The sequence below is a fragment of the Scomber scombrus genome, chromosome 9 (genome assembly GCF_963691925.1).
Source record: "Scomber scombrus chromosome 9, fScoSco1.1, whole genome shotgun sequence".
Taxonomy (NCBI): domain Eukaryota; kingdom Metazoa; phylum Chordata; class Actinopteri; order Scombriformes; family Scombridae; genus Scomber; species Scomber scombrus.
In genome coordinates, this window is record NC_084978.1 from 2,314,911 (window position 1) to 2,342,152 (window position 27,242).

The 27,242-nt window shown below is 41.9% G+C and overlaps 1 protein-coding gene across 1 annotated transcript; it reads right to left on the reverse strand.

Moving 5' to 3' along the window:
• Positions 1-41: 41 nt before the first annotated feature.
• Positions 42-25,484, reverse strand: LOC133985967 (protocadherin-1-like). Its single transcript, XM_062425725.1, has 3 exons — positions 24,590-25,484; positions 9,263-10,088; positions 42-4,267 (listed from the first exon to the last, which is right to left on the reverse strand). Exons 2-3 carry the CDS (start codon positions 10,070-10,072, stop codon positions 2,018-2,020), a joined length of 3,060 nt encoding a protein of 1,019 aa, XP_062281709.1. The 5' UTR covers positions 10,073-10,088; positions 24,590-25,484; the 3' UTR covers positions 42-2,017.
• Between the last annotated feature and the right edge of the window lie 1,758 nt (positions 25,485-27,242).

Sequence of the window (27,242 nt, forward strand, 5' to 3'; positions counted from 1 at the left end):
TTCCCATATGAAAAAGCAGTGAATGCACAGAGAAGCGCCACTTTAACATTTAAGCAACATGTTTATTGAAATAAAATCTGCTTTTAGCTGTAAAAAACAAAACAAAAAACAAAAAGTATGTACATTTATTTCCCCCAGAGAATAAAGAAGAGTACATTATTGAGCAGGGTTGATATGAGGCTTAAACTGTGAAGTGTGACGCCTGCGGGTTTTGAGTGTTAACAGGCTAAATATGAACCCAGCAGGAAACGCTAGCGAGCTGCTAACACCAGCGGCAGCGTCTCGTCTACACCGACCAAACAAAAGAAACACAGTGTGAACTTCAGCTTCATATATAAGATGGTGATGACAGTGAATATGCAGGTGTGTGTGTGTGTGTGTTTGTGTGTATAAGTGTGTGTGCTTGAGTCTTTGGTACAGGTATTTAGATTTAGAGGGAGAACAATGAAATGCCCGTGTTAGTTAGGTCACACACACGCACACACACACACACACACATGCATGACACAGCAATGTTGAAACATAAACAGCAGATGACAACGAAATAAAAAGCACAAATTAAACAAAATACACACATCATTCACATATATGTACAGTTGTAACATCGCTACAACACCTTATTTAACGTGATTGTCTATTATCATGTTTTTTTTTCTGTTTCTTTTTTCACAGTGTATGTGATGGCACCCCCATCTCCACCCCCACCCCTCTTTTAAAACACCCCTTTCCTCTTTTTTTGTACATTAAATAGGACTAGAACAAGGCACTCTGGGTAAAAAAAAAAAAAAAAAAGAAGGCGAAAGCGGGCGCCTGGAAAATTACCTGCCATTAATCTGTGCAAACAATTGACTTTTTTAGCCCCGGTGATTGGGGAACACGGCGAAATTAAAAGTCGTATTTCAGCTAACCTGACAGGAGGTGCTGAGGTTAAGAAATGGTTGTATTGAGTCTTAGTGTACCTTTTCCTTCATAGTGTTGTAGCTGTTTTTTGTTTTTTTTACAAACCCTTCCATCGTCACTCTTATTCCCTTTCTTTCTTTTTTCACTGCTTGGCTCCCTGACTGAGCTGAAATTACCTTAAATTGGTCTGAACTGGATGGTAACACTCTAAAGTGCTGCTCAGCCAGCCTAGTTCCTGGCCAAAGAGAGCCAAGAAACAATAAAAAAAAATAAAAAAAAGTCAGGAATTCACAGTCACTCTTTGTCACACTTCAACAAGCTGATCCGGCCATAAAGAGCAGCTTTAAAACTCGAGTCAGCTCTCTCTTTCTTTCATAAAAAAAAAAGAAAAAGAAAAGAAAAACACATTCAGACTTAATGAGGATGTCAGCGTGAACCCTTCAATGGCCACACAAAAAAACTCCAGAGTCTAAAACACTTGTGAATAATAATAAAAAAGAAAAAGTAAGGAGAAACTCCCCATCCTTCATTTAAACAACCATGAAAAAGGTGAAACTGAACACAAATGAAAGGAAAAAGGTATAGAAGCTAAGGATAGACCGATATGGGATTTCCTATATCCAACATATCTGCTGATATACATCAAAAATGGTGCCATCTTCTTTGTGCTTTTTTTTTTTAAAACTTGTAATTCTTTTAAAAAACTCTTTGGTTTTTTTGTTTGTTTTAATAAACAGAAACTCTTAATGAAATACTGTAAGAATTAAAACATTTCGATGTACAAAACGTTTGGGGGAAAACAAACGAACAAATGCATCAACACAAAACATAACAAAAAAAAAAAAAACATGTTCTCAATCAACGAGAGTTCATTCATTCATTCAAATATCAGCTGATAAATTTCGGTATGCCCATATATGGTCTATCCCTCATGTAAATCCTTCATGGTGTGATTACTGTGGTGTCCATGGAGAGGTGAAAACGGAACAAAAACGGAACGAAACAGAAATGGTGAACAGAACCAAAACCAAACCAAGTGGAAGTGGGTGCTGTGCAGGGGGGATCAGTGCAGCTTTGGTGGAAGAATATCGGCTGTGCCAAATAAGTCCCAGCGTGACTACCACACCTTGTTGGTCCAATAGATGTCCCTGTGGTACACTGCCGTGTTTACATACGGTCCTACCTGTTTGTTGCTGTATTTGGGCGGGTTGGCCTTGTAGCTGTAATCCGAATATTGGTCGGAGCCCGTTGAGTTGTTGTCGCCCGTTCCCACGAAGGTGTTGGTAGCGGGGAGATCCTGCACGGCCTGGTGCTTCTTGGAGGCGGAGGGCGACTGTGGCTGCAGTTGGATGGAGGGCAATGGGGAATTAGAGCGGTAGTGACGGCCCAGGTCGGGGCTTCCCGGCGGGTAGTTAAGTGGCAGGTGGATTCTGGGACTGTCGTTAACGGTTTCATTGATAAGGTTAAACTTTAGGCCTTTTTGGAGGGTGGCCTCCTCATCCTCCTCCAGTGGTTTCGCAGGTTTGGGAGCTTTTCCCTTCTTGCTCTTTTTCCCTTTACCGTTTTTAGGGCCTTGCTTTGGAGCATATAGGTCCTTGCTTTCCTTTTTGCCAGCTTGGTAGCCGCTCTTTGTGTCCTTCTGCAGCCGGTGTCTGATGACCACCACGGCTACGATGACCAGAATGACGCCTGCGATACCCGCCAGGCTGCCGTACAGGATATTGCTGCGCTGAGCGAGGGCATTGCTGGGATCTCCGGCGATGTCCCTGTCCAGAGGGGTGTAGAGGCTGTGTCCGACCAGCGCCTCGATGAGGGAGACGTTGGCCTTGGTGTCGTTGACGAAAACGTGCACCAGGGCGGTGGTGTGGCGGGGAGGTTTGCCTTTATCGCTGACTCTCACCACCAGGCGGTGCAGCCCGTTGTGCTTGCCAGTGAATTCTTGCGCCAGTGTGATCTCCCCACTGGTGGGCGAGATGTGGAACAGGCCATACGGGTTGCCGCCAGTGATGGTGTAGTCCAGCTCAGCATTGGGTCCATAGTCTATGTCCTCCGCCTCTACCACCTCCACACGAGTTTCTGGAGCGGTGACAGGTGTCAGGTACGTGTAGGAGGAGTTAGCTGGCTTGGTGACATAGGGGGCGTTGTCATTCTCGTCGAGTACATTGATGGTCACACCGACGTAGGAAGAACGAGGTGGGTCACCGCTGTCGACGGCCTTCAGGCGGAAGGTGTAGGTGCTTTCTTTCTCCCGGTCAAAGGAGATGCTGGACAGGATGGTTCCTGTGCCGTTTTGGATGACGAACTTGCCATTGTCTGGTTCTACAAACAGCCTCACTCGGGCGTTCTCACCCTTATCGGCATCAGTGACGGTCACCACGCCAACAGGATTGAGCGGGGGCATGTTCTCAATGACGGAGAAGCTGTAGCCGCTCAGCATAAACTTGGGATCATTGTCATTGCGGTCCAGAACATTAATCACAATCGTGGCAGTGCCAGTTTTGCTAGGAAGGCCCTTATCTGCTGCAGCCACGCGGAACTCATAACGCTCCGTGTCTTCCCGATCCAGCAGATTTTTCACGCGAACCTCTCCGGAGTGGGAGTCAATCTCAAAGAGCTTGGCGGCCGAGCGCTCGATGATGCTATAGGCCAGCTCTGCATTTGTGCCACTGTCTGCGTCTGTTGCTACGACGTCCAGCACCTTGTCGCCGGGCTGGTTGCCCTCTGCAAAATCCACCTCTAGCATTGTGGGTGAAAAGATTGGCGTGTTGTCGTTAATATCGGTGACCTGAACTTTGAGGGAGTTGGTGCTGGACAGGGCCGGGTTCCCAGAATCCACCGCAACAATTTCAATCCTGTAATCCTTCAAACGCTCGTAATCCAGCAGGGTAGTTGTCTGCAGGAAGTACTTCCTCTTCCGATCGTTGGATGACTCACTCGCAGGTCGGAGCTGAAACGGGACGTCACCGGCAACCACGCACGTCACCACCGCATTTTCCCCCTCGTCACGGTCCGACACCTGGACCAACGCCACCGGTGTACCGATCGGCATGTCCTCAGAGATGTTGGCCACGCCATCCTGGTGCGTCACCAGGCCAATACCTCGGATCTCGATGGCAGGCGCGTTGTCATTCTGGTCCCTGATGTTTATGGTCACCGGCACCTTGGAGCTCTTGGTGTTGGGCCCACGATCTCTGGCGACCACAGCGAACTTGAGGAAGTTCTCCTCCTCACGGTCCACCAGACCCTTGACATAGAGGATGCCGGTGGATCGGTCAATGCGCAGTAGCCTCTGGACGGTCTCTGTCGGCTGATGGAGGATGTAGTCGATCTCTCCGTTGGTGCCGGTGTCTCCGTCATTGGCTCTGACCTGCATGGACAAAAAAAAGAAAGAATTATACTTTTATGAACATAAACTGTCTTGCTAAAACCATAAAGATGTTAAAAAACACAGCTAAAGCCTGAGTCCCTCCAACTGCTCTAAGTATTTTTAAGTTTAGTCACCAGTTAAAAAAAACCCAGTCTGCCTGTTCACCTTATTTTGTCCAAACAACATTTAGAAGATGTTTCAAAATTATGCAGATCAACAACTCCAATCTTGTGAAGCTTAAACTATTTTACTATTCATACAAATGGTTGCTCAGTTCAGGAAATCTTCACACCTTCAACTTCACAGTAAAAAGTATTTTATTCTTGACTTGTCAAATGCCAAAAGCAATTAAAGTGATGAATTCCCTGTTTGTGTGACGATTAAAGCTGCAATGATTACTCTATTATTAAACCAAAAATTAACTATTTTGATAGTCAAACAATTATTTCAGTCATTTTTTAAACCAAAAATGACACATTTTCTGACTTCTGCTTCTCAAATGTGAAGATTTTCTTTGGCATATATGACAGTAAACTCTATTTTTTTTTAGATTTTGGACAAAGAAAAAATTTGAATACATCTTCCTGAGCTGCTGGACATTATAGCAGACATGTTTCACTTGTTTTTGGACAATTAATAGGCTTAAATAAATAATCAGTGGCTTAATTAACATTAAAAACATCATAATTGTTTACATCTGACTCCAATTTGACTAAGTTTTGTCAATTAATTGTCACAATTGAGGCTTTACGTCTAACCGGCAGCTTCTACACACCTTATTATGTCCTCAGTCACATTTTAAATGTTTATTTAGATTCTTTGACTTACAAAGAATCATGGCCATTATCAGTCCAACACTACAAAGCCCTTTGTGTGTTTTCACTGACGGGGAGGAGTTTTTCTGCTGCGTGTGAAACATAATAGACGATCAAAAAGCCCGAGCGCACACACACCCACACACAACAACATCTAACGGCCGTGCAGCGGGTCATTGGCATCTAATGGGCAGATGAGTGAATGTTAATGTTCCTCTCATTATCAGAAAAGCTCCGGCTCCTCGGGGCCCATTAGGAGACCGGAGAGGACAGACCAGCGTGGCCACGATCCGGCTCCATACGCCCAAATCCAAAGTAAATGGAGGTAATTAGTCAATTAGGAGGTACGAGCAGTCAGCAGAATATCACTTAGGATGAACTCGTTAGGACGCCTTTTCATCTACACGTCCAATACTTTTTAATTGCTTTCATTCAACGCCACGTCCGCTGTTAGGAAATGTAGGTCGACGTGTAGCTTAAAATTAACTTCTTATTGGAAAGCTGATTTAAATGTCTCAGGTGCTGCTAGTTCAGCAATTTCTACCAGCTTTCACCTGAGACTTATAGTGATGTAATTTGGAGTTTTCTTTCAATTTTAAGGCCATTATTTTCTTTAAAGCAGGACTGGGTTTGGGCCAAGCTTGCACTCTGCAAAATAATCAAACCCTTAAAAAGAAAAAATACTGGTTTCTTCTGCCAGAAATTGGAGAGAGGGGGTTATTTGAGCTTGTTCAAATAAATAATTAATCTCATGTTGTTTGGGGCCAAGGACACAGAAATATAAAACAGAGTTTCCAAAGTTTCTGGAAAAGAAAAGATAAAGATATTTTGAAAAAAATATGCAGCAAATTAGCTAAGAAGATTTAACAAATAAATATATAAAACATGTTAATTAGTGAGATTTAGAGGCAGTTTGGTGTTGCTCAGGCTAAAGCTAACTGTTTCCATACGTTTCCAGTCTTTATGCTAAGCTAGGCTAACCATCTCCTAACTCCAGTGGGGTATAAATCATCAAATGATAATCAATCAAAAGAAAGTGATGTTGAAATCTTGCTTTAATATACCAAATATGTCAGATTAAATGTTGAGGATATCTCCATGCAATACCAATATCCATTTAATGGGAAGCTGCAGCCATATTAAACAGTTTCACTCAATATAAACATCATATACTTACTATAGAGTATATGTGTGTATTATGTGTGTATTTCTAACACGAGCATCTAAGGTGAACATTTAGGTTGGACTTCAGGGTTATAAAGGTTAACACAGCCAACAGGGATTTTCTCTCTAACACAGACTTGAGTTCATAATGCCACATAATAAATATCTGCTGTCCTGCTTGCTCAGGATCACAGACTGTGACAGATCGTCACACCGGTAGCTTGGGGAAACGGGGGGGGGGGGGGGTTGTGACCGTGGAAGCCACTGATCCACGTCGGAGAGGTTAATGTTAAAGAAAAGCATGAAAGTGAAATTATAATTTCTCCTGCCCATTGATTTCCTTTCCCTCCAGTGTGGCTTCACGCCGCAGACATCACCAAACAGCGCTGAATTATTGACAGCTTCTGAGAATTGTGTATTGAACAGACGAGCCGCCGCGATGAAGCCAGAGCGGCGCTGGCTGCTCTCCAAGGCCGCTCCGTCCAACAAAAAAAAAGCAAACAGCAAATATAAACACTGCTTATCTCCCAGTTAACAATTAACCAGCCAGACTGACCTGTTTCTTAAATGAGCCGACCACTTCTCTCTGCATGTGTTTGCCTTTTTAATACAGCAATAAAAAACCACAAACTTCATCAAACCATCTTTTTCCACCTCTCCTGGAAAGGATTTGTTTAACTTGACACTTCAGATAGATAATCCATCAATTTTAATATCCTGTCTGGCTCATTGTTGACTTGAATTAGGTTTTTTTTTTTTATTGTAGTTCACATTGTAGACTCTTCACATCATTTTTTTTTCTGAGCTGGCTTCCTTTCACATTAATGATTAATCAGATGGTTGTCAAAGAAACTTTTGAAGTTTATGAGAAAGCAGCTGTGAGTCATTACTGTAAAAAAATGATGACATCTGAACACTATTTACTTGTAGTCTTTGTTCTTCAGTAAGCTCGAGATTTGATCGAGGAACAATGTGACAGCTTTTCTATTAAAGGCTGTGAAAACTTGTACTCTGATCAATACGATTTGTACTCAACACATCCTACAGTTCGAGATATTTCTTTGCTTTTTCCTGTTGGTTTAAAGTGGGCGGGGCTTAGTTTGAACAGGGTTATATCACAAGCTTCTCTGCACCAATCAGGGTTGAGCATTTGCAACATTTGAACGAAAACAGCTGAGAGTTGTTTGAATCTTAAACTTTGACCAATAACGCTAACTAACACTTTAAACTTTGCTCAAGTTCCACTTACTAACTCTTTCTACTGAGGAATGCTGTGAGATGTGGTTGAAAGCTCCAGATAAAGCTCATAATTGGACACAGAGTGAAGATTTAATGGTTAAATTTATATATTCATTAAAAAAATAAGCAACAATCAAAGTTGAAAGCTCCAGAAAAAAAGCGACTTAATGGACTTTGAGATAACATTTTTGTCAAACTGAGGGTCTCCGAGGTCAAAAAATGAATTTTAACAGTCATGAATATTTAATGTTAAGAAGAAAAACTGTAATACTGAATCCAACAGAGGCTTCAAGAGTCTCTTCAGTTGTTCTTACGTTGCTTTTGTTAACTTTTTTTCCTTTTTATTCATAATCAATTTATCGGTTAATACTTTATTGTGTTGTAAATAAACTCATTTTCAAACTGTTTTTATTCTCATGTTCAGAATAGATAAATAAATTCATGATTTCAATTCAAATTGCTTCATTATTGTTGGCTGGTATTCTGGTATTATTCTTGTCAAGATGTTCACTGCTGCTAAATTACATACTTTGTGTTTCTGCCTGTTTTAACATAAATATCACAGATAAAGCGGAACAAAAACTGTGTCATTTCTTTAGTGAAATAAAGTCCTGATGCTCTGAAATGAAGTGACACTAGTGGCTGTGTGTGTTTGATTTGGACAAATGGGTATAAACATGCAAAAAAAAAAAAAGAAAAGAAAGAGCGACATGTCCGTGCCGCCGCTGTCCCGATTTAAGCAGGTCAGGGTCGTCGGTCGTCCGCCTCTAAAGCATCGCTCCTCAAACGCACGTTAAGTGAAATGAATTCTGCGCTTCTCTGAAATGCAATGAGCCACATCCAGAGCAATAATACCAATAAGCCCCGTGGATAATCTCATGACTGACTCAGATTAAGTCATGCACGGCTCGCTTGGAAGCTTGCTGGACGGTCGCACCGCAGCCACGGAGGGGACGGCAAGAGGAGGAAGAGGAGGAGGAGGAGGAAGAGGATGTAGAGCCCAAAAAAAAAAGATCTAACCCTTCCTGGTAGTACGTCAACACCACGTCCCGTCGTCATGTCCATAGGGCTCAAAGGTAAAGTTGAATCAGTGGTTAATATGTTACTACACAGACGATCCCACGCCCTGCTTCACCTCCACCGCACCATCTGTCCCGTACGGATAATTGAGCAGCGTATTATGTGCAGTCACTGCGTCCGTGTCGTCCTGCAGCTTTCAGTGTTATCAACCGACGGGGCCAAAAGGACAAGAAAAGCTCCTGAGCTGCAGCAGATTGAGCCTGAATGCAACGTCCAACTGTCTCACATTCATGTAGAAGTTTACTTGAACTTTACCTAAAATGAAGCAACTTAATTTGCTGTCATGAAGTCAAAGATTTTAATCGGAATCCTTGATTTTCTCCTTAAAGTTTCAGTGGAGCAGCTTCCTTTATTTTATAATAGTTTATAATCTAAAACCACATGATTCAATATGATTTGACTCATTAATGCTTGCAGTAAAGTATCAAATAAAACTTGAAAAACATTGCAAGAACATGAAATAGAAACTTTTTACATGGATATAATCCAGATGATAAAATAAAATGTGTTTCCATGGCAACTAAAACACAAAACATTATCAAGGTGTCTGTTGGCCAATCAGGTGTCAGCTATTTGTGTTTAAGGGCTGATTTTGGTCATTTCATTTTATTCTTGTGTATATATAAACATACACTACATGTACAGTGTGTGTGTGTGTGTGTGTGTGTGTGTGTGTGTGTGTGTGTGTGTTACTGACCTGCAGCACAGAGTGTCCCAGCGGACTGTTCTCCGACAACTCAGCCTCGTAGTGACTCCTCTCAAACTTCGGCGCGTTGTCGTTCTGGTCGGTGACGGTGACCCGCAGCAGAGCGCTGCTCGCCCTCGGCGGCCTCCCGCCGTCCACCACGCGAATGTTCAGGTCGTACGAGTCCTTCTTTTCACGATCCAGGTTGCCCATGACGACCAGCTGCGGCAGCTTCTCGTCCGAGTCCACGGCGACCTGCAGGCTGAAGAGCTGGTCGGCGTCCGGCGAGGTGGACAGCGAGTACTCTGCCACACCGTTGGTGCCGGAGTCCCTGTCGGTCGCCATGGGGATGGAGAAGAGGGCGCCGATGTGCGTGTTCTCGGGGATAGACAGGGTGAGGATGGGCGAGGAGAACTGTGGCGTGTTATCGTTGATGTCCATCACCTCGATGCGGCCCTCGATGAGCCGCGGGCCCGAGCCGAGGCCTTTCACCATGTCGGTGATGGACACCTCGAACTCCAGGAAGCACTTATCGCCGTCGAACAGGTTGCGGCAATCTCTCAGCGTCTCACGGTCGATGGGGATCTCGGTGGTGTAGATGTCGCCGGTCTTGCCGTCCACCCTCAAGTACGGCGTGCCCACCTCCAGCTTGTAGAGGTGACCGGTGTCGGGCAGGCCTTGGTCCGCCGCCAAGCTTCCGATCAGCGTGTTTGGCGGCTGCTCTTCAGGAACCCGATACAGGATGTCGGTCGGCGCGGCGCCGCAGGAGACCAACAGGATGACCGCCAGGAACAGCAGAACCTCCCGCCTCAACACCGCCATGTTTCCAACTGACGCTCTGAAAGACACAAAACAAGAAAACAGATTAGCCAGACCGCCAGCCACTCATCCTCCATCCTACACTCTCCGTGTCCAGGCAGCGCCAAAAAACTAAGAAGCTGACACCGAATCAGATTTATATTGCGGCTGCTCTGAAACAGATTGTCGAATTTGTCTCCTCGGGCCACTAAAAGTGTCCCAAACTGTTATTTGCGAGAGCTGAAGGTGACGATGTTTGTTTTTTGGGCTGCTGCTGCTGCTGCTGCTGCTGTGGTGCAGAGAGCAGCCGAGCAGCACACACAGTGATGAATTCTTCCCGCTGCCGGTCCGCCGATCTGACAGGAAGACAAACCGAGCGTCGCTGGAGGTGACACTCCACCAAAAATACTGACGAGAGCCAGCGAGAGGGAACGGGACGTCTGCAAACCTCAATAACTTAAGACTTGAGGACTTTATAAGACCTTTCTGTGCTGATTAAAGTGAAGAAAACATGTGGAATCAGTATTTTAGAGGCCTGGAAACATGAGAAAGAAGAGTTAAATAAGTTCATTCAGTTATAAGTTGAGAAGGAGAAAAATGCTAAATGATGCACATCTTGTATCTAGGACAAACAAACAACAAACAAAACCAGATGTGTTGCACGTTAGTAAATTAATCTTCCAGCTCACCAGATCCACTGATTTAGATTTATTTTACAAATTGCTCCAAATTCTCCTCCAAAAAACTCTCTTTTCTCTGCATTTTTGAACCTGAATGACTCACAAAAATCTCTTTTTATACAGATTGTGTGCACCGTTATTCCACAGATTGAAGTCTGAGTAAAATGAAACATATCTTATTGATATATGAGTCTATGTAAACAAACTTTTTTTTATCACCTTTTGACCCGACAGCCAAGAAAAAACGTAGTTGCTTTTCTTTTAATTTTATTATCTGGTGCTTCAAAGTTTTCCCAACTGAAGTTTTAAGATGTTTTTTAATATTTAAACATACTTTATACATCAGTTATGGCCTTGAAATAAGCTTTTATGGTAATTTATTGTACATTTCAAACTTTTCCAAATCTTCCAGACTCTTTTTTATATTATTTTCTCTCTTTTATCTGTCGTGCTGATGAGCACCAGCTTCTCTCATCAAGGCCAAATGTTTTACTCACAAACTGACTTTTAACCTGCTGCCTGGTGTTTTTCTTTCCTGTCCTCCGTCCCTCCACCTCTGTCCTTTCTCACTTTCTTCTTCTCTCTGTCTCTTTATTTATTTTTTATTTTATGTTATTCTCTTGGCAGTAATTCATCTCAGACACACACACACACACACACACTCTGCTGTAGGAGTTTCTCGGCTGCAGGTCGCCGAGGTTAATCTGAAGAGAGGTTGTTTTTTTCCCTTCTTCTTCTTCTTCTCCTACTCGTGTCCTTGATTTGCAGACGGAACACACACACACACACACACACACACACACACACACACACACAAACACACACACTGACATGCACCTGCATGCTGAGCAGGAAGCAGGAAGTCGTGGTACTCTACTCCTCCTCATCTTCATCCTCTGATGACTACAACGCTGATGCACCACTGAACTGTGTGTGTGTGTGTGTGTGTGTGTGTGTGTGTGTGTGTGTGTGTGTGTGGTAAGGGCTTGCACACAACCAACAACCAACATGTTAATAAAGTTTTTTTTAGCACGATACAGACAACAGGTAAGTCCTCATTTCCATCATAAAATGTATTTTACTATACTGATATGCTGAACTTTGAGTCATGCTTTAAGAAAAGTCCAAAGTCTCTGCTTCCAGCTTCTTAAATGTGAGTATGTTCTGGTGTATTTCTTCTTCTATGACAGTAAACTGAATATATTTGGGTTTTTTGGACTGTTGATCAGGACAAAACAAGACTTTTGAGGGCTGTTGGCAACTATTTTCTGACATTTTAAAGACCAAACAAGTGAAGTATTTCTTAAATGAAGCCCGGTGAGGTTTAAGGACTATAAAGTTATGTTGACAAACCTGCAGCTGAGGCTTTGTCTGTGCTCATGAAGAAGGCCTAATCATTGTTCTCATTTAGTTTAGTGAGACAAAATACTACAAAATGAAACATTTGGACACAATTTCGTCAAAAATGCAGACAGCATGTATCAATATCTATGTCCAAGGTCTTCACAATACAACAGACTGACCCTTTAAAACCTCTAAACCACGGCCACAGGAAAGACAGAATAAATGAATATGAAGCTTACAGTGTCACATACTTGTACACACACATATTTAGACGTGCTCTACTCAAAAAACAATCGATTACGTCGTCTTAAAATCAAACACAAAGAAGTTGACCTGGATGTAAAACAGAGAAAAGGCAACAAATCCTCCATTTGTGAAGCTAAAAGCAGCAAATGTTCCAGTTGTCACCCAGTTGTTCATCCACTCTGCTCCCTGCTGTGACACACACATTCACACACCCAACCACACACACATTCACACACCTAATTACCCCTGTTCAAATGTCAACGAGTGTGTGCGTTTGCAAGTGTGAATGTGCATGTGAATACCTCTCTCTCTCTCTCTCTCTCTCTTTATGTGTATGTGTGTGTGTGTGTGTTTGTTGCTTTTCTCACATTTTTTCACCAGAGCTGCCAAATACCCCAAATCTACTGACCTCTAACCTCTGACCCTCCCTCCGTCCCCATTGCATTTTCACACATCGCCGTGGAAACAGAGCTGAAACAACACTGTTTTACTGGCCGACGTCCAGTCTGCTCAACACAACACAAGACACTCACAGACTCTGTATGCTGCAAATAATGTGGTGGAGATTCATCTTTTAATGTTAATTTTAAAGGTATCAGTCATGTATACCTCCTAATATAAATCCTAATAATTCAATAAGTCAGATAAACTGCATTTTATACTCAATATTCCTGTTTTCAGTCGGCTTTAAAATGAAGGAAAATGAAACTTAAAGGTGGTATCTGATATATATGATCTGATATATCCAAAAATAAAAAAGAACGTCTGTATGCGCTTTCATATTTACATGAAGGCCTTCCTCCTCCTCATGTGCACAGTTTGTATAACAGTGACCTCGTTTTTTTTTCACCAGCAGGTGATAATAAACCAGGAAGAAGACGACACGTGAGAGAAGAGAGAGTCAAACTACAGTACAGTAAAACAGTTTAACCCTCATTAAACATCTGCTTGCCTCCTTTTTTGCCACATTTCATCATTAAGAAAGGTAGATTGGTTGGTTATGTGAATTTAAATGGTGTTTGGCTACACAGCTTGAGCTTCTAAGGGTGTTTGAGTTTCCAGAATGACTAAATTAGGAGTGGATACTTACTGCATGATTGAATAGTTAGTCAGAAAAGAAAAAAATAAATAAGTTCTAACTGAAAATGAAACTTTTCAACTTGCCAAATATGTTAAGTAGGATCATTTTCTCATTATGGTGACAGTAAAGTGGCGTTACTGTCCCTTTAAAACAGATCTGTAGTTGACATTTAGTTGTATATTAATATAATCTTTAGCAGACAAAGTTAGTTTATCATCTTAGTTCACTTCATCACAATTATATCTGTCAGGTTTACTTGTATTTATAGGTGTGGTGGTTATTTACATTGACTGATACTATTGCCCTACCTTTAACTACATTGACCTACTACTGTACAGACATATATATATATATATATATACAGTACATACGCCTGTTTTAACACCTTACTTTGAGGTTTAATAGCATGCTTTTACAAAAAAAAACGCTTTTTAAAACAGTCTAAAACTTGCAAAATTGTAAATGAAGTTTGGTAAAACCCCACTGGAAGCTCTTAAAGACAAGACAATAAAACAGTGTGAGAACTGTGTAAATATAAATAAAGAGGTCCGTCCGTCATGTAAACAGTAGAATATGAAACCAGAGCTTCTTTAAAAAGTTTCGGGGTTAAAAGTCAAATGTTGAGAAAAAGAAAAACAGAAAATCAAAGTGCAGCCCTGACTTCCTGTCTGTCGGTGACCTCGTGCGTGACCCTCACATCTGACATGCTAAACATGTTTGCTCCCATGTACTGTATGTTGTATAAGTATGAGTGTTTGTGTGTGTGTGTGTGTGTGACTATGTGTGTGTGTGTCCTCGGGGACGGTCTCGGGTGAGTCAGAGATCGTCCAGCTCGTCCTTTTTCCCACAGTCTGAAACTTTCTCAGCAACTGGCCACTGATTGTGTGTGTGTGTCTTTGTGTCTGATTGTGTGTGTGTGTGTGTGTACAACGAGGTTGAGCCAACAAGCTGCTGTGTGTTTGTGTGTGTGTGTGTGTGTGTGTGTGTATGTGTGAGACATTACTAGGACAGTAACATTTCCATGTGTAAGGAGCCGGGCTGTAACTGTCTGCTGCTCGGACAAAGACTCACAACAACAGAGGATGAAGAAGAAGAAGAAGAGGGTGGGGGGTTGTAGGGGGGGGGGGGGCGTGTCCAGACAACATCGCTCGTCTATACATTACAAAGCAGCTCAATGACCCCCGTTACCGCCTGTTGTGTGTGTGCATGTTCACTATTGATATTCAGAGAGTGTCTCCATGTTAACGTCCCACCTGTGCAGCACATTACATCACATTCCATTCCATTCCATTCCATTCCATTCTATTCCATTACATTCCATTCCATTCTATTCCATTATATTCCATTCCATTCCATTCCATTCCATTCTATTCCATTACATTCTATTCCATTCTATTCCATTCTATTCCATTCTATTCCATTACATTCCATTCCATTCTATTCCATTACATTCTATTCCATTCTATTCCATTCTATTCCATTCTATTCCATTACATTCCATTCCATTCCATTCCATTCCATTCTATTACATTCCATTCCATTACATTACATTAGACTGCAGCTGCACTACTTTAAACTACATTAAACTCCTACTGTACATATACAGTATATATACATATATGTATGTAAAAAGCTCTCACAAGTAATATAATGATAATAATAAACTTTATATATAGAGCACAGTTACAAAGTGCTTCACAAGTTTAGCAAAATACAGAAATAATAAAATAATTATGTTTTAAAAGAGAACAAATAAAACATAAAACAATTGGATTCAAGTAAAACTCAAATAAAGCTCCAGGTGAGTCATTAAATTTTTTTTATTAAATTGCAATATTTACACAATATTCATATTGTAAATGTGAAAATGAAATTAATCATGTGTGTGTACTTAAAACACAATTTAGTGCTACAACAATTATTCAATAGTAAAAAAACGAACTATTCTGATAACTTTTTTTAAAGAAAAATACCCACATTGTGTGAATATTTTCTGGTTTCTTTAGTGTTTGTGATACTAAACATAATAGTTTTGTATTGTAGACTTTTTGTAAGGATCATAAAGGGTTAATACAACTAAAAATACTGTGTTTAAAAGACAGATATCATGATAGAGAAGGTAAAGAGAAGTTGTAAATATCACCCAACTATGTGCTGATCAACAACAAACTGCACTTAAACTTTCTTGCAGACAAAAACCAACACACGACCCTGCAGCATATCAACATAACACAATAATTAAATAACTGATTACTGACCTTTTGCTTGTTTGACTGAGTAAAACTTTAAATATCCAGTGTAATAAACAAACAGCTGATCTCTGTGAGAAACTCTCTCAGTGTCTCTGTGTGTCTGACTTAAAGGTCCGACCAGTAAAAGTCAAATATTTCCAACAATCCCGCCTCTGTCTGCTCGTCCAATCAGATTAAAGCTACCTTTATATACATAACAAACAAACAACAGCCCTGCAGGGTAACTTTGCACCTGAGAACACGTCACTGCTCTGCACACTGAGTTTCACATCACATTAAAGGAATACATGATACTGTTTTAATGAGAGCTATAAAGCAACAACATTTCTTTCATCCTCAGACACAAAAACCTGTTATCAAGTGTTTAGTAGTTTACAGCATCTACAGATCAATAATGCTCTGATAAGTATTGAACTTTAATACTTAATAGCATCAAATGTTCCAACTTGCATACATCTGTTCTTACTCTTATTCATATTTTAAGTGCATAAGTGCGTTCAAACTGAGAAGTATGGAAACATGCAGCACTATGAGAACCTGGATGGTTTCACTCAAAATGGGTCAAAAAGTTGAGTGTGTAACTATGGACGCTTCTCGCCCTCAATGGACGCCATCTTGGCTCCGTAGCGGAAACAGGAAATGGCGACAGAAGACGTTGTAACTACGGTGAACATCGCCGCTTGACTCAAATATAAATTATACATGTGTTTTCTTGCACTATGCACCACTATACTGTTGTCACATGTAAGCCATCAGTAGGTTTATTGGGTTCATTTAACAGTAAGTACACAACGGCCATGTTTGATTTAAAACAACTCTAACCTGTCGAAATTTGAGCGCTACACAAATAAATACACACAGTGTACTAACAGCATTATGTGTTATGAGACAAAGTGACTGTTTACTCTTTTTTTTCATATAATTCCAAATTTTAATCAAAAATTGGGCAAACATACAGCTACTATTGTTTAGACAACATTTTACATTTAATCACTTTAATTTCTCAAAGTGACAAGGGACCAGAACTCATGTAATATATGTAGTGTAAATATTGGCAATACTACCAGAACTCATCCAAACTACATCTGTTTATTTTCTCTGGCTACTTTCTTTTGAGTCCAGACCATTTAAACTGGACCAGTCCATCATCTGTGTTATTATAAATAAAAGCTTCAATAGCTCCTGGGATCACTTTTAATTACATGAACATATTCAATAATTACAAAGAGACATTACAAAACTAATTACACACCATTAAAATATGACGACTTCTCTGCCAACTCTTTGGCAACTAAGAGGCTGGTGGCTGGTCGCCAAACTGGGAACCAGTTCTGAAAGTTACTGTCTCGGCCTCATAGGTGTGCGTGTGTGTGTGTGTGTGTGTGTGTGTGTGTGTGTGTGTGTGTGTGTGTGTGTGAGTGAGCCATTTAAACCACGGTAACCTGAATGTCCAGCACATATTGAACCTGGCTTGAATTTAATATGACGTGCGCACACACACACACACACACACACACACACACACACACACACACACACACACACACATATACACACACACTCTCTCCCTCATAGAAAATCAAATCAAAAGATGCTTTGATGTGTTCAGATCTCAGGAGGAGACAGGATGTTCTTGGTCGAGGTGGGCTCTCTTTGGACAGTCCGGTGGTGTGTGTGTGTGTGTGTGTATGTGTGTGTGTGTGTGTGTGTGTGTGTGGTCCCCCCACCCTGCAGCACAAAGGGGATTACTCTAATGACTCTATTCACTACCATTGTTTGATCCAGATTAACACACACACACACACACACACACACACACACACACACACACACACACACACACACACACACACACACATCCTCCCTATTCAGATGCAGCAGCCAACTGTTGCCGCCCTCTCTGTGTCCTGACACCACCTGTATGCGCCAAAATAAGACGTTTGTACAAAGTGTTCAACTCAAACCAAACTTTGTCTATTTATCCAGAGAAGTTACACCAAAGGAAATAATGAAAATCTGACCGTCATGGAGAAAGAAGACAGACCTGGTTTCTCTTTGAAAGGCTTTAACAGTTTTGCACTCGGTTGTTCATAAGTTGTGTAAGTTAAACGTTGGCTCCTTCCTCATTGGTCAATCACAGCGTGCAGTAGATCCAGTTTATACCTGTGTACACCTGACATTAACAAGTGGACAGCTGAGATATAAATCCATGTTCACATCTGTCTCTATTGTCCATTTCAAGCTCACCACTTGTGTCCAGATTGTTCACGATACTCCAAACATGTATATCTATACTTCTCTCCCTTCTTTCAACTGTTTACCAAAACAACCGTTGATGACATATTCTCGTATTAGCGTTTACACTACAAAATATATATGTGGTCAGATGCCACCTAGCTAGTTTACACTTGTATTTAGAGCTGTCTTTCTTTTAACCCTCCTGTTGTCCTCGAGTCAGGGAAGGAAGGGAGGAAGGAAGGAAGGGAGGAAGAAGGAAGGAAAGGAGGCATGAAGGGAAGGAAGGAAGGGAGGAAGAAGGAAGGAAGGGAGGGAGGGAGGGAGGAAAGAAGAAGGAAGGAAGGAAAGGAGGGAGGGAGGAAGGAAGAAGGAAGGAAGGAAAGGAGGGAGGGAGGAAGGAAGAAGGAAGGAAGGAAAGGACGGAGGGAGGAAGGTAGGAAGGAAAGGAGGGAGGAAGGTAGGAAGGAAAGGAGGACAGAAGAAAGAAGGAAGGTAATGGGGAGGAAAGAAAGAGAGAAGGAGGGAGGGAGGAAAGAAGGAAGGAAGGAAGGACAGAAGGAAGGAAGAAAGGAAAGAGAGAGGAAGGAAAGAAAGAGAGAAGGAGGGAGGGAGGAAGGACAGACGGAAGGAAGGAAGTGAGGAAAGAATCAACAGTCAAAACAGACGGGGTCAATTTGACCCGGGAGGACGACAGGAAGGTTAAATAAATAAAATAAATAGAAAAATAAAATAAAAAACAGAGTAAATTATTCTTAATCTAAAGCCAGGTCGAACACATCAGTGAATACGACATTAAAATAGACGTAGTAACACTCACATTAACTACACAACCACTCACATTTAATTAATACTTATAATAATTAATACTTTTGAAACCTTGTACCACACCTCCAGCCTCTCCCCACACACACACACACACACACACACACACACACACACACACACACACACACACACACACACACACACACACACACACACACACAGGCAGGCAGCAGGTGTTCAGTCACAGCTTATAAAACGCGCCTACGCCCTCTTAAATAAATAGGAAATGACAATAACGTGACTTTTCTTTTTTCTGTGAGCCCTCGAACGCACCACAAGCATGACAAGTGACTGACGCTGCTTCACATGAAAAAAACATTTACTGTCAGACAGGAAAATGTAGATTTACAGACGCTGACTCATTGGTGTTAATGGTTTCGGTGGTGTTGTTGTTCTTCCTGTTGTGCACGACTCCGAGGACGACACACTAGCCGGAATATCTTGCTCGGAGGCACTGCGGCAGTAATCTGACCGGTTCAGGGATCAAACTGGTGACCTTTTTTTGTGACAGGAAGTGCTGTCTAACCTCAAACACACACACACACACATGCATGTACACACACACACACACACACACACACTGATCCTCTGGCAGCAGCAGCGGCAGCAGCAGAAGGGGATTATGGGAGTGGATGGCAGATGAACAGCAGGCTGGTATGAAGTAAAGATCAGTCGAACCGAACGCTGTTTTTTAAATCCACAACAACATATTTTATTCCACATGTCAGGCTACGGCAAGAGCACGGGGACAAATGACAACAAACTCCTTCTGTGCTATAACACCTGACCACGTTAACGCAGAGAAAATCACACTTTAAGTCATCCAACTGCAGCTCAAATCGATTGAAAAGCAACTATTTCGAGCTCTGATGTTCCTGCATCAGTCGGACAGATATTTAGTATGTTTAATATTATTAATTCATCACAATCAGGCACTGAGTCCAATAATACAGCAGAAATACCAATAAGCATGACCACAATATCTTCCTCTAGAGCCAAGGGGCAAAAGTTTGTTTTTGGGCCCCTTTGAACCACCAATAGGATCATTTGGTGGTTTATTGATTGACATGAAATTAATCGTTTTAAAGCCAAAATGTATCCGGTAGCAGCTTCTAAAATGTGAATATTTATTATTTTCCATGATAGTTTTTGACTTTGGGTCATCTGAATATGTTAAAATGGGGCTTAAGTGAATCATAATCAGCTTTTTTAAACATTTTATACACCGAAACTCAACTTTACGACAAATTATCATAATATAAATAAAAACACATTTTGACACAGAGTCCCTCTTATAGTTGATATATATACTATTATCAAACATTCGCCCGTTCTTGCTTCTCAGTTATGTTTTTTTTTCTTCATTTTTCTTCATTGTGTATATTATAAATCACTTTAAACTGAATATATTTAAACATTTAAAGACATTTACAGATGAAATTATGATGGAAATGTTCACTTTTGTGGGAAAATAAGGGTTGGTCTCCACTCTAAATAACAGATAACTTAATTTAAGATCTATTAAAACTGTAACGGATGCTGCATAATGTAATTTTATTGTCCAGCTCTTCATGTACGATTGTGCGAAATGACACTCGGAGCAGACAACGCGTTTCAAACCACGTAACTGTCTTTAACCCACGCACACACACACACACACACACGCACACACAAAGAATCAATACAGCAATGTAGTGTTGAGTCAATAAAGATGCTTTTAGTCTCGTTTACGACCGGAAACGACGACCCATCTGTCCATCTGTCCATCAACAGGAGCGAGGACCGATTCACATGAAACCACCTGTGGATGTTTTTTAAGGCTCCCTCAGGATGATTAAATAGTCATTTAGTGATTTTTTGACCCTTTTAATCAAAGTCATCAAACATCATGACGTCATATTAAGTCATCGCAGCTTTCCGGCTGGTTTGGATTCAGGTATCCAGGTTGAGTTTAAGGATTTAGATGCATGCATGCCTTCAGATTTGTAGGTTGACATTGAATGTTTGAAGTGTTTTTAATCAGCAGTAAATGTGGAACATCACAGGGGGAAAAAGGAGAGAGAACATTGCCTTTTAAATCTGATCCAAAGCAACATTTTCTCCTTTTTTAATGTTTTATTTTGCACTAATTAGGAAAAACCTTCTCTTATATAGAATAAAAGCTTCATCTAGCACCACCATCAGGTCAGAATCTGCTCTCATGTGCGACTCAGTGAAACAAACCTCAGTCTGTAACTACGACACTGATGTTATCTGTGCAGGTTTTTAAAGAGAGACGTTACATCATATCTAACTCCCGATACTCCACACTGTTCATCCTCAGGGTCTCTCATATAAAACATCCATCTACAGATTAAATATCTGCAGTTTCAGGCTGTATTTTTAGAGTGTTTGTGCATTTTCTACTGTCTGTAAGTTAAGAGTCTTGTGCCATTAAACCCCCATAAGTGGAAAAACTGGTGGGTGCAGAACAATGAATTAAATTACACTCGAATGTAATTAGATGATTATGATGTCTCTGCTAATTTAGCTATATGTATAATCTTCATTTCCTTCCTGAGGATAATTGCATTATGAAGATCTATCGTTGGTCCAGTTAAATTGATTCAAGTTTTTCCTTCCAGAGATCCAAACATCCTTTTTTTTCTAAAGGGTTAACAGATACTATAATATGCATGTCAACCAGTTTTTCCTCATGTTTTTGTTTATTCTCTTGTGACATATGAGACACTTTCTCCCCTTCAGGGCTCATATGACACAATGAGAAGGGAAAACATGAACTTAAAGGGATCACAGGTAGATGTTTGTTTATTTAAAGGGGTTAGGAGCTCAGAAAGTTGTGCAATAGGTGTAAATCTCATGGGTTCCAGATATATTAGAGAAATGAATCATGTGTTTTGCAGGTGAATGGTAACTGGTGAAAGCTAAAGACGACAATTAGTTGATTTAAAACAGACAGATTTGGTTATTTTCCATCTACAGGTGAAAATATGTCTTAAAAACTTGAGCTACTCTAAAGACCGAAGTGTGTTTGTGAGACGGCAAAAGACGAAAAGAAGAAGAAGAAGAACCCGTTTGAACCGATAATAAGCTGAGTCATTTAGGGCTGGAGGTGAAAAAGCGTCTATTCATCTTTTCTTTTTTTTGACAATACAATCGTTTCTTTCTGTGAGTTAACGAGACGACTTTTTGGATTCCTCATTCTCGGCCGCTCGGCTTGTTGTCACACCTGAATTTTTTTATTTTTTTTAAAGGGAAAAAAGGGAAAAAACCTGCCGTGAAAACTGTTAAATCGGAAGCGTGGACGCTCCTTTTCTCTGCAGAGTGAGAATGTGAATGTGTGTGTGTGTGTGTGTGTGCATGTGTGTGTGTGTTTCCATTTCACACACCAAACCCATTTCCACTCTCCCAGCTCCCATTTTAATGACGGGCATTAACAACACAGCTCGCTCAGATCTCCAATTTTTACGCAGAAATGTGCAGAACGGACTCTGTTCGACCTCCCTCCCTTTCCCTCCCTCCTCCTATTCCTCCTCCTCTCTATTTTTCCTTCTTCTTCATTTCATCCTCTTCCTCTCCCCGCTGACTAATCCTCCACTTCCACCCCTGCCGTCTTCCCCTGCGGAGCCTGTGGATAACCATGACGTTTGTCTTTGTTTCATCTGGTCAAAAAAATTTAGACGGATAACGCCTCCAAATTATAGGATTCAGAGAGGAATCCCGACCTCAGACCTCGCCCCTCGGCGCCCGCGGCGGCTCGGGTGACGGCCCGAGGGTAGCCGTCCAAACTGGCCGCAAACCTCAGTGAGAGTATCTCCACCGTCGGCCAATTTATGCTGCAAAATAAACCCGAATATACGTTTACAAGTAGCAGAAATCAGAGCAGATGTCTGATACAGTTTGACATAAGAGGAAACCCACGAGCTGAAACTCAGAGGCTTCCAGAGCAATGATACAAAGGAAAGATGTCATTTAAAGCTCCAAAAAGATACAGCTACGTCTATTTTTTTTGGAGATTTAGAGATTTATATTCACGTTTTCACCCTAAAACACCAACAACACATCAGCTGAGCTCTGAGTCTCCGTTAAGGTCGATTTTCATCATGTAGAGCTACACAAGAGCCTTTTTTAAGTCAGGAGTGTTTCCCTGAGAAATAATAAGGAGCGTGTTGAAATATGGGAACGAGGTCAAAGGTTAAGTGTAGGGGAATAGAGACACACATACACGCCCCCCACCACCAACCCCCCCACCTATCCACCGGTGCTTTTATATGAAACATCAGCACAAGCAGATGAGGAAGATGAGGAGAAGTTTAAAAGCGTACCAATGGAGGTGGCGGCTGCGTTTTTACTACTAAAGCTCACTCTCTTGTCAGGGAAAGGCAGATGCAGTTTGCATGTAAATACCCGACTCCCACACCCGCCCTCCCCCCCTCCCTCTCCCCCTCCCTCTCTCTATCATGTAGAGCAGGTCGGACGCCCACCCTCCCTCTTTTTTCTCCCTCTCTCTGTCTCTCTGTCTGTCTGTCTCTCTCTCTCCGGCACAGCAGAAGGAAGGAGGAGGACTGGTAAGCCGGAGACTGGAGGGACCGGACGGACTGGATTCCCTGGTGGTGACGCACACACACACACACACACACACACACACACATACTGACACATACACACACACTGACACACACTCGGCTCCGAGGACATTCATCATACACCTGCCCTCCTCGTCCACTTTGTGTTTTTTTTTCCTACAGTTTACCCTGAAACTCACAACGCCTTTATTTGTATTTCAGCTCATGTTAACAACACACAACACACAGCAAATGCTCATTTCAAATAGGGGAGGGTATGTGTGTGTTTGTGTGTGTGTGTGTGTGTGTGTGTGGGTGGGTGGGTGGGGGGGTAAATATGAAGGGAAGGGGTGTTAAATTTAACGCTACAGGTGCCCAAGAGGCCTCAGGTGCTGTGTGAAGGTTTACAGAGGAATAGATATGGAGAGGAGATATGTGCTCCCTCGCCTGTGTGACTGGTTTATGAGCAGCCTCAGATGAATGGACTGTTTTATTGTTGCTTTAAGCAGCCCCATGAGTCCCCGAAGGAAGATTAGCTCTAATATTACAGTGGGAAGACAAACCTCTGATTATAACAACGAAGCTCTCTTCTATTTTTATTTTTATTTATTGCCATTGTATATTCTGCTACATAGACTGGGAGTCCCTGCAGAACTCTTAAAGCCTCAGATGGAGCCATAATGACACCCAACTGTGTTGATGCTCCTATATGCACCACAGGGAATGGTGCACAATACTGTACTCCCCTACTGAAATGCATTATACAGGATTACTGTAGTGATTTTTCAGTTTCCAAGAGAGGTTAGGAAACCCAGAGTGACCCACAGGAAGCTGTATTTTATTACTGACAGACGTGGAGGTAATGTTTAAGGACGGAGGGGGATCGATACGGATCAATAGCACTGTAGTGTAATATAGGTAAAATACCAATCAGAGGAGATTAGACGCTGAATATGAACATCAAATCGGTTTATTTTACCAACAAGTGTGTTAAAAAAAAACAGCTGATCGATCGTTACAAACGCCTGTGTGCCTTTAGAGATTTACCCTCCATCGAGTATGTGTGTTTTTTTTAATTAAAGCACAAGTGCTCATCCAAGCGAAATTGGAAATAAAGTGAATATAGTCGCCCTATTCTCGTGCGTAAAGCGTCTCCTAAAGAGCAGCAGACTGACCTGGACATCTGTGCATCTGGGTATTTTTCATGAAAAATGTTTTAAATCGTTTTATATGATTTGTGCATATGAATAAAGATTTAATGGTAGTGATATTCTGCGTGGATGTGGTGGTCTGTGGAGAGAAGTTCCTACCTGGACCGGGTGTGAGCCGCGCGGTTCCCCAGCTCTGAGCGCTCCAGCCCGGCTATAGGCTCCGCTCCTCCTCGGTACCCACACGGAGCTGCTCCACACCTCCAGAAAAAAAAACCCCGAAATTAAAAATCCACAACGCTGGGAAAAAAACCACCTCAAACCAATCAAAACAATCCAGTCGGGCAATTATTCCTCCAATTCCTCTCACAATTTTTTATGTCCACTTTTACTGTCGTGACCAGTCAAGCCGGCGGTCCTTCCTCTTCTCTCTCTCTCTCTCTCTCTCTCCGGGGGAAACGGGCTGGAGATGGAGCCCAGCCGGGGGAAGACCCGTCCGGACAGGGGCGGTGGGGGGGACGAGAGAGGGAGGGCGGTGGATAGGAGGAGGAGGAGGATTAGGAGGGGGGGGTCACTCACTCACTCACTCACTGCTACTCCTTCTTGGAGAGGGGGTGAATGTTACCACCGGGCGGCGTGTACCGACAGCAGCATCCTCCGCTGATGATGGCACGCTTGTGGAGAGGTAGTGGTGGTGGTTAGTGGTGGTGGTGGTGGTGGTGTAAGCGGACGGAGCACCGGCACTAGAGAGGAAAAAAATGTATAAAAAAAAGAAAAGAAAAAAATGGTTAAAAATCAACCCAAGCAGCAAAAAATAAAAAAAACCCACTAGGTCCGGTTAAGGTCCGGGAGTTGCCAGTTAGCGGTCGTCCGGTTAGTTTCCACCCCGATGCCCGGTCACCACTCTCCCGCTACAAACTCTGTCCGCCTCCCGGTCCAACACGGAGCAGGTCTGCACTGTCTGTGATGAGAAAGTGGAGTGAATCCAAACGACTGCGCTCTCTCGCTTCTCCCTCTCTCTCTCTCTCTCTCTCTCTCTCTCTCTCTCTCTCTCTCCTCCCTCCCCATACACTCTCTATACACTAAACCAGGAGAGAGAGAGAGAGGGGTGGTGGGGGGGGCGGAGCGAGCATCCACCCCTACAACAACTCTTAATCATGGATTTCCCAACATTTTCTACCTTTTTTCTTTCTTATTTATTATTTCATTACAAAGCAGATATGGCGACTTTGTGCGCAACCGGAGCAGGTGCTTATGTGTCTTTTTCCTTTTTTCCCCTGTTTTTTTAAAGCATCTAAACTGTGACTATAAGACGGCAGCTCGGAGCCACAGGTCCGAGCGTGCACCACCTTAAAACATATCAAATAAAAAGAGAGTATAAGTGTGGTTAAAGGGATGAAAAACTCACATACTCACAGATTTAAATGGTCGAAACCCTCAAAACTGTCGGATTTCTCTCCCCTCTATTTCCACCTTTAATATACAGTAAATACATCTCTCTCTCTCTCTCTCTCTCTCTCTCTCTCTCTCTCTCTCTCTCTCTCTCTGCTGTATCCCTATGTCTCTCTCCCCTCTCCACAGCTCCGTCCGCGCCACAGAGAGGCAGGCAGGAGCTGTCTCTCGCGCTCTGAGCGCCACCTACAGGCGACAAATGGCACGTGACGGGGTTGAGAGCGAGCGAGCAAGCAGCAGCCGCACGAGCTCAGGTGTGCAGGGCTTTTTTTTATTCTTCTCCTCCTCCTCCCGCCACTGTGTAAAAGCAAAAAGAGCAGCAGGGGAAATATATAACAAAATAAAGAGTGTATTGTGTGAAATATAGTGATATTTATTCGACATTATGACTGTTGTTCCGCCCGGTGCCTGCGTGGTATATGAACATGGAGCAGCATGTGGTGGAGGGAGGAAAGGAGGGAGGGAGGAAAGGAGGGAGGTTGTTATCCAAAAGCAGCTTACTGTACTATAATATTACATACAACACATATGGATTATGGTGTTTTCTTCTTCTTTTTTTTTTTGCATATGGTTGCCTCAATGTTTGGTCGATCTGCTTAGTAGACAGCTAATCCAAATGCATCATTCACAATGAAATAAAGCATATTCTATAACACATAATGTCACTTTTTATTAGGATATACCCATTATTATTACACTAATAAATAGATAGATAGATAGATAGATAGATAGATAGATAGATAGATAGATAGATAGATAGATAGATAGATAGATAGATAGATAGATAGATAGATATGGTTACAGCAGCTTCAGCCACACATAACTGTATACAAACACCTCTCTAACTATCCACAGGACAAAATAACTACTAAAATACCCCAAAAATTGTACTAATAGAACAAATATAGGCCTATATATTTATATATAATAAATAAAAACACCTCACGGCCATTTTTGACAACATACACAGATGATTTTGACACACGCATTTAGAATAAAACAGAAGATAACACTACCTGGATGATAAGTAGACGTTGATTGAGCATCACGTTGCTATTGACAACCACCGAAATCCTGTATATGAACATAGTTTCTTGTGTTTGACGGCACCAAAACAGAAAGAAACATTAATAGATAGATAGATGGATAGATGGATAGATAGATAGATAGATAGATAGATAGATGGATAGATAGATAGATAGATAGATAGATAGATAGATAGATAGATAGATAGATAGATAGATAGATAGATAGATAGATAGATAGATAGATAGATAGATAGATATAGTTACAGCAGCTTCATCCACAGTCAACACAGCCACACATAAATGTATAAAAACACCTCTCTAACTATCCACAGGAC

Coding starts and splice junctions, on each gene's coding strand:
- LOC133985967 (XM_062425725.1), bottom strand. CDS start 10,072: ATGGCGGTGTTGAGGCGGGAGGTTCTGCTGTTCCTGGCGGTCATCCTG. Junction 4,268..9,262: donor TGGGACACTCTGTGCTGCAG/GTCAGTAACACA, acceptor TTGTCCATGCAG/GTCAGAGCCAATGACGGAGA.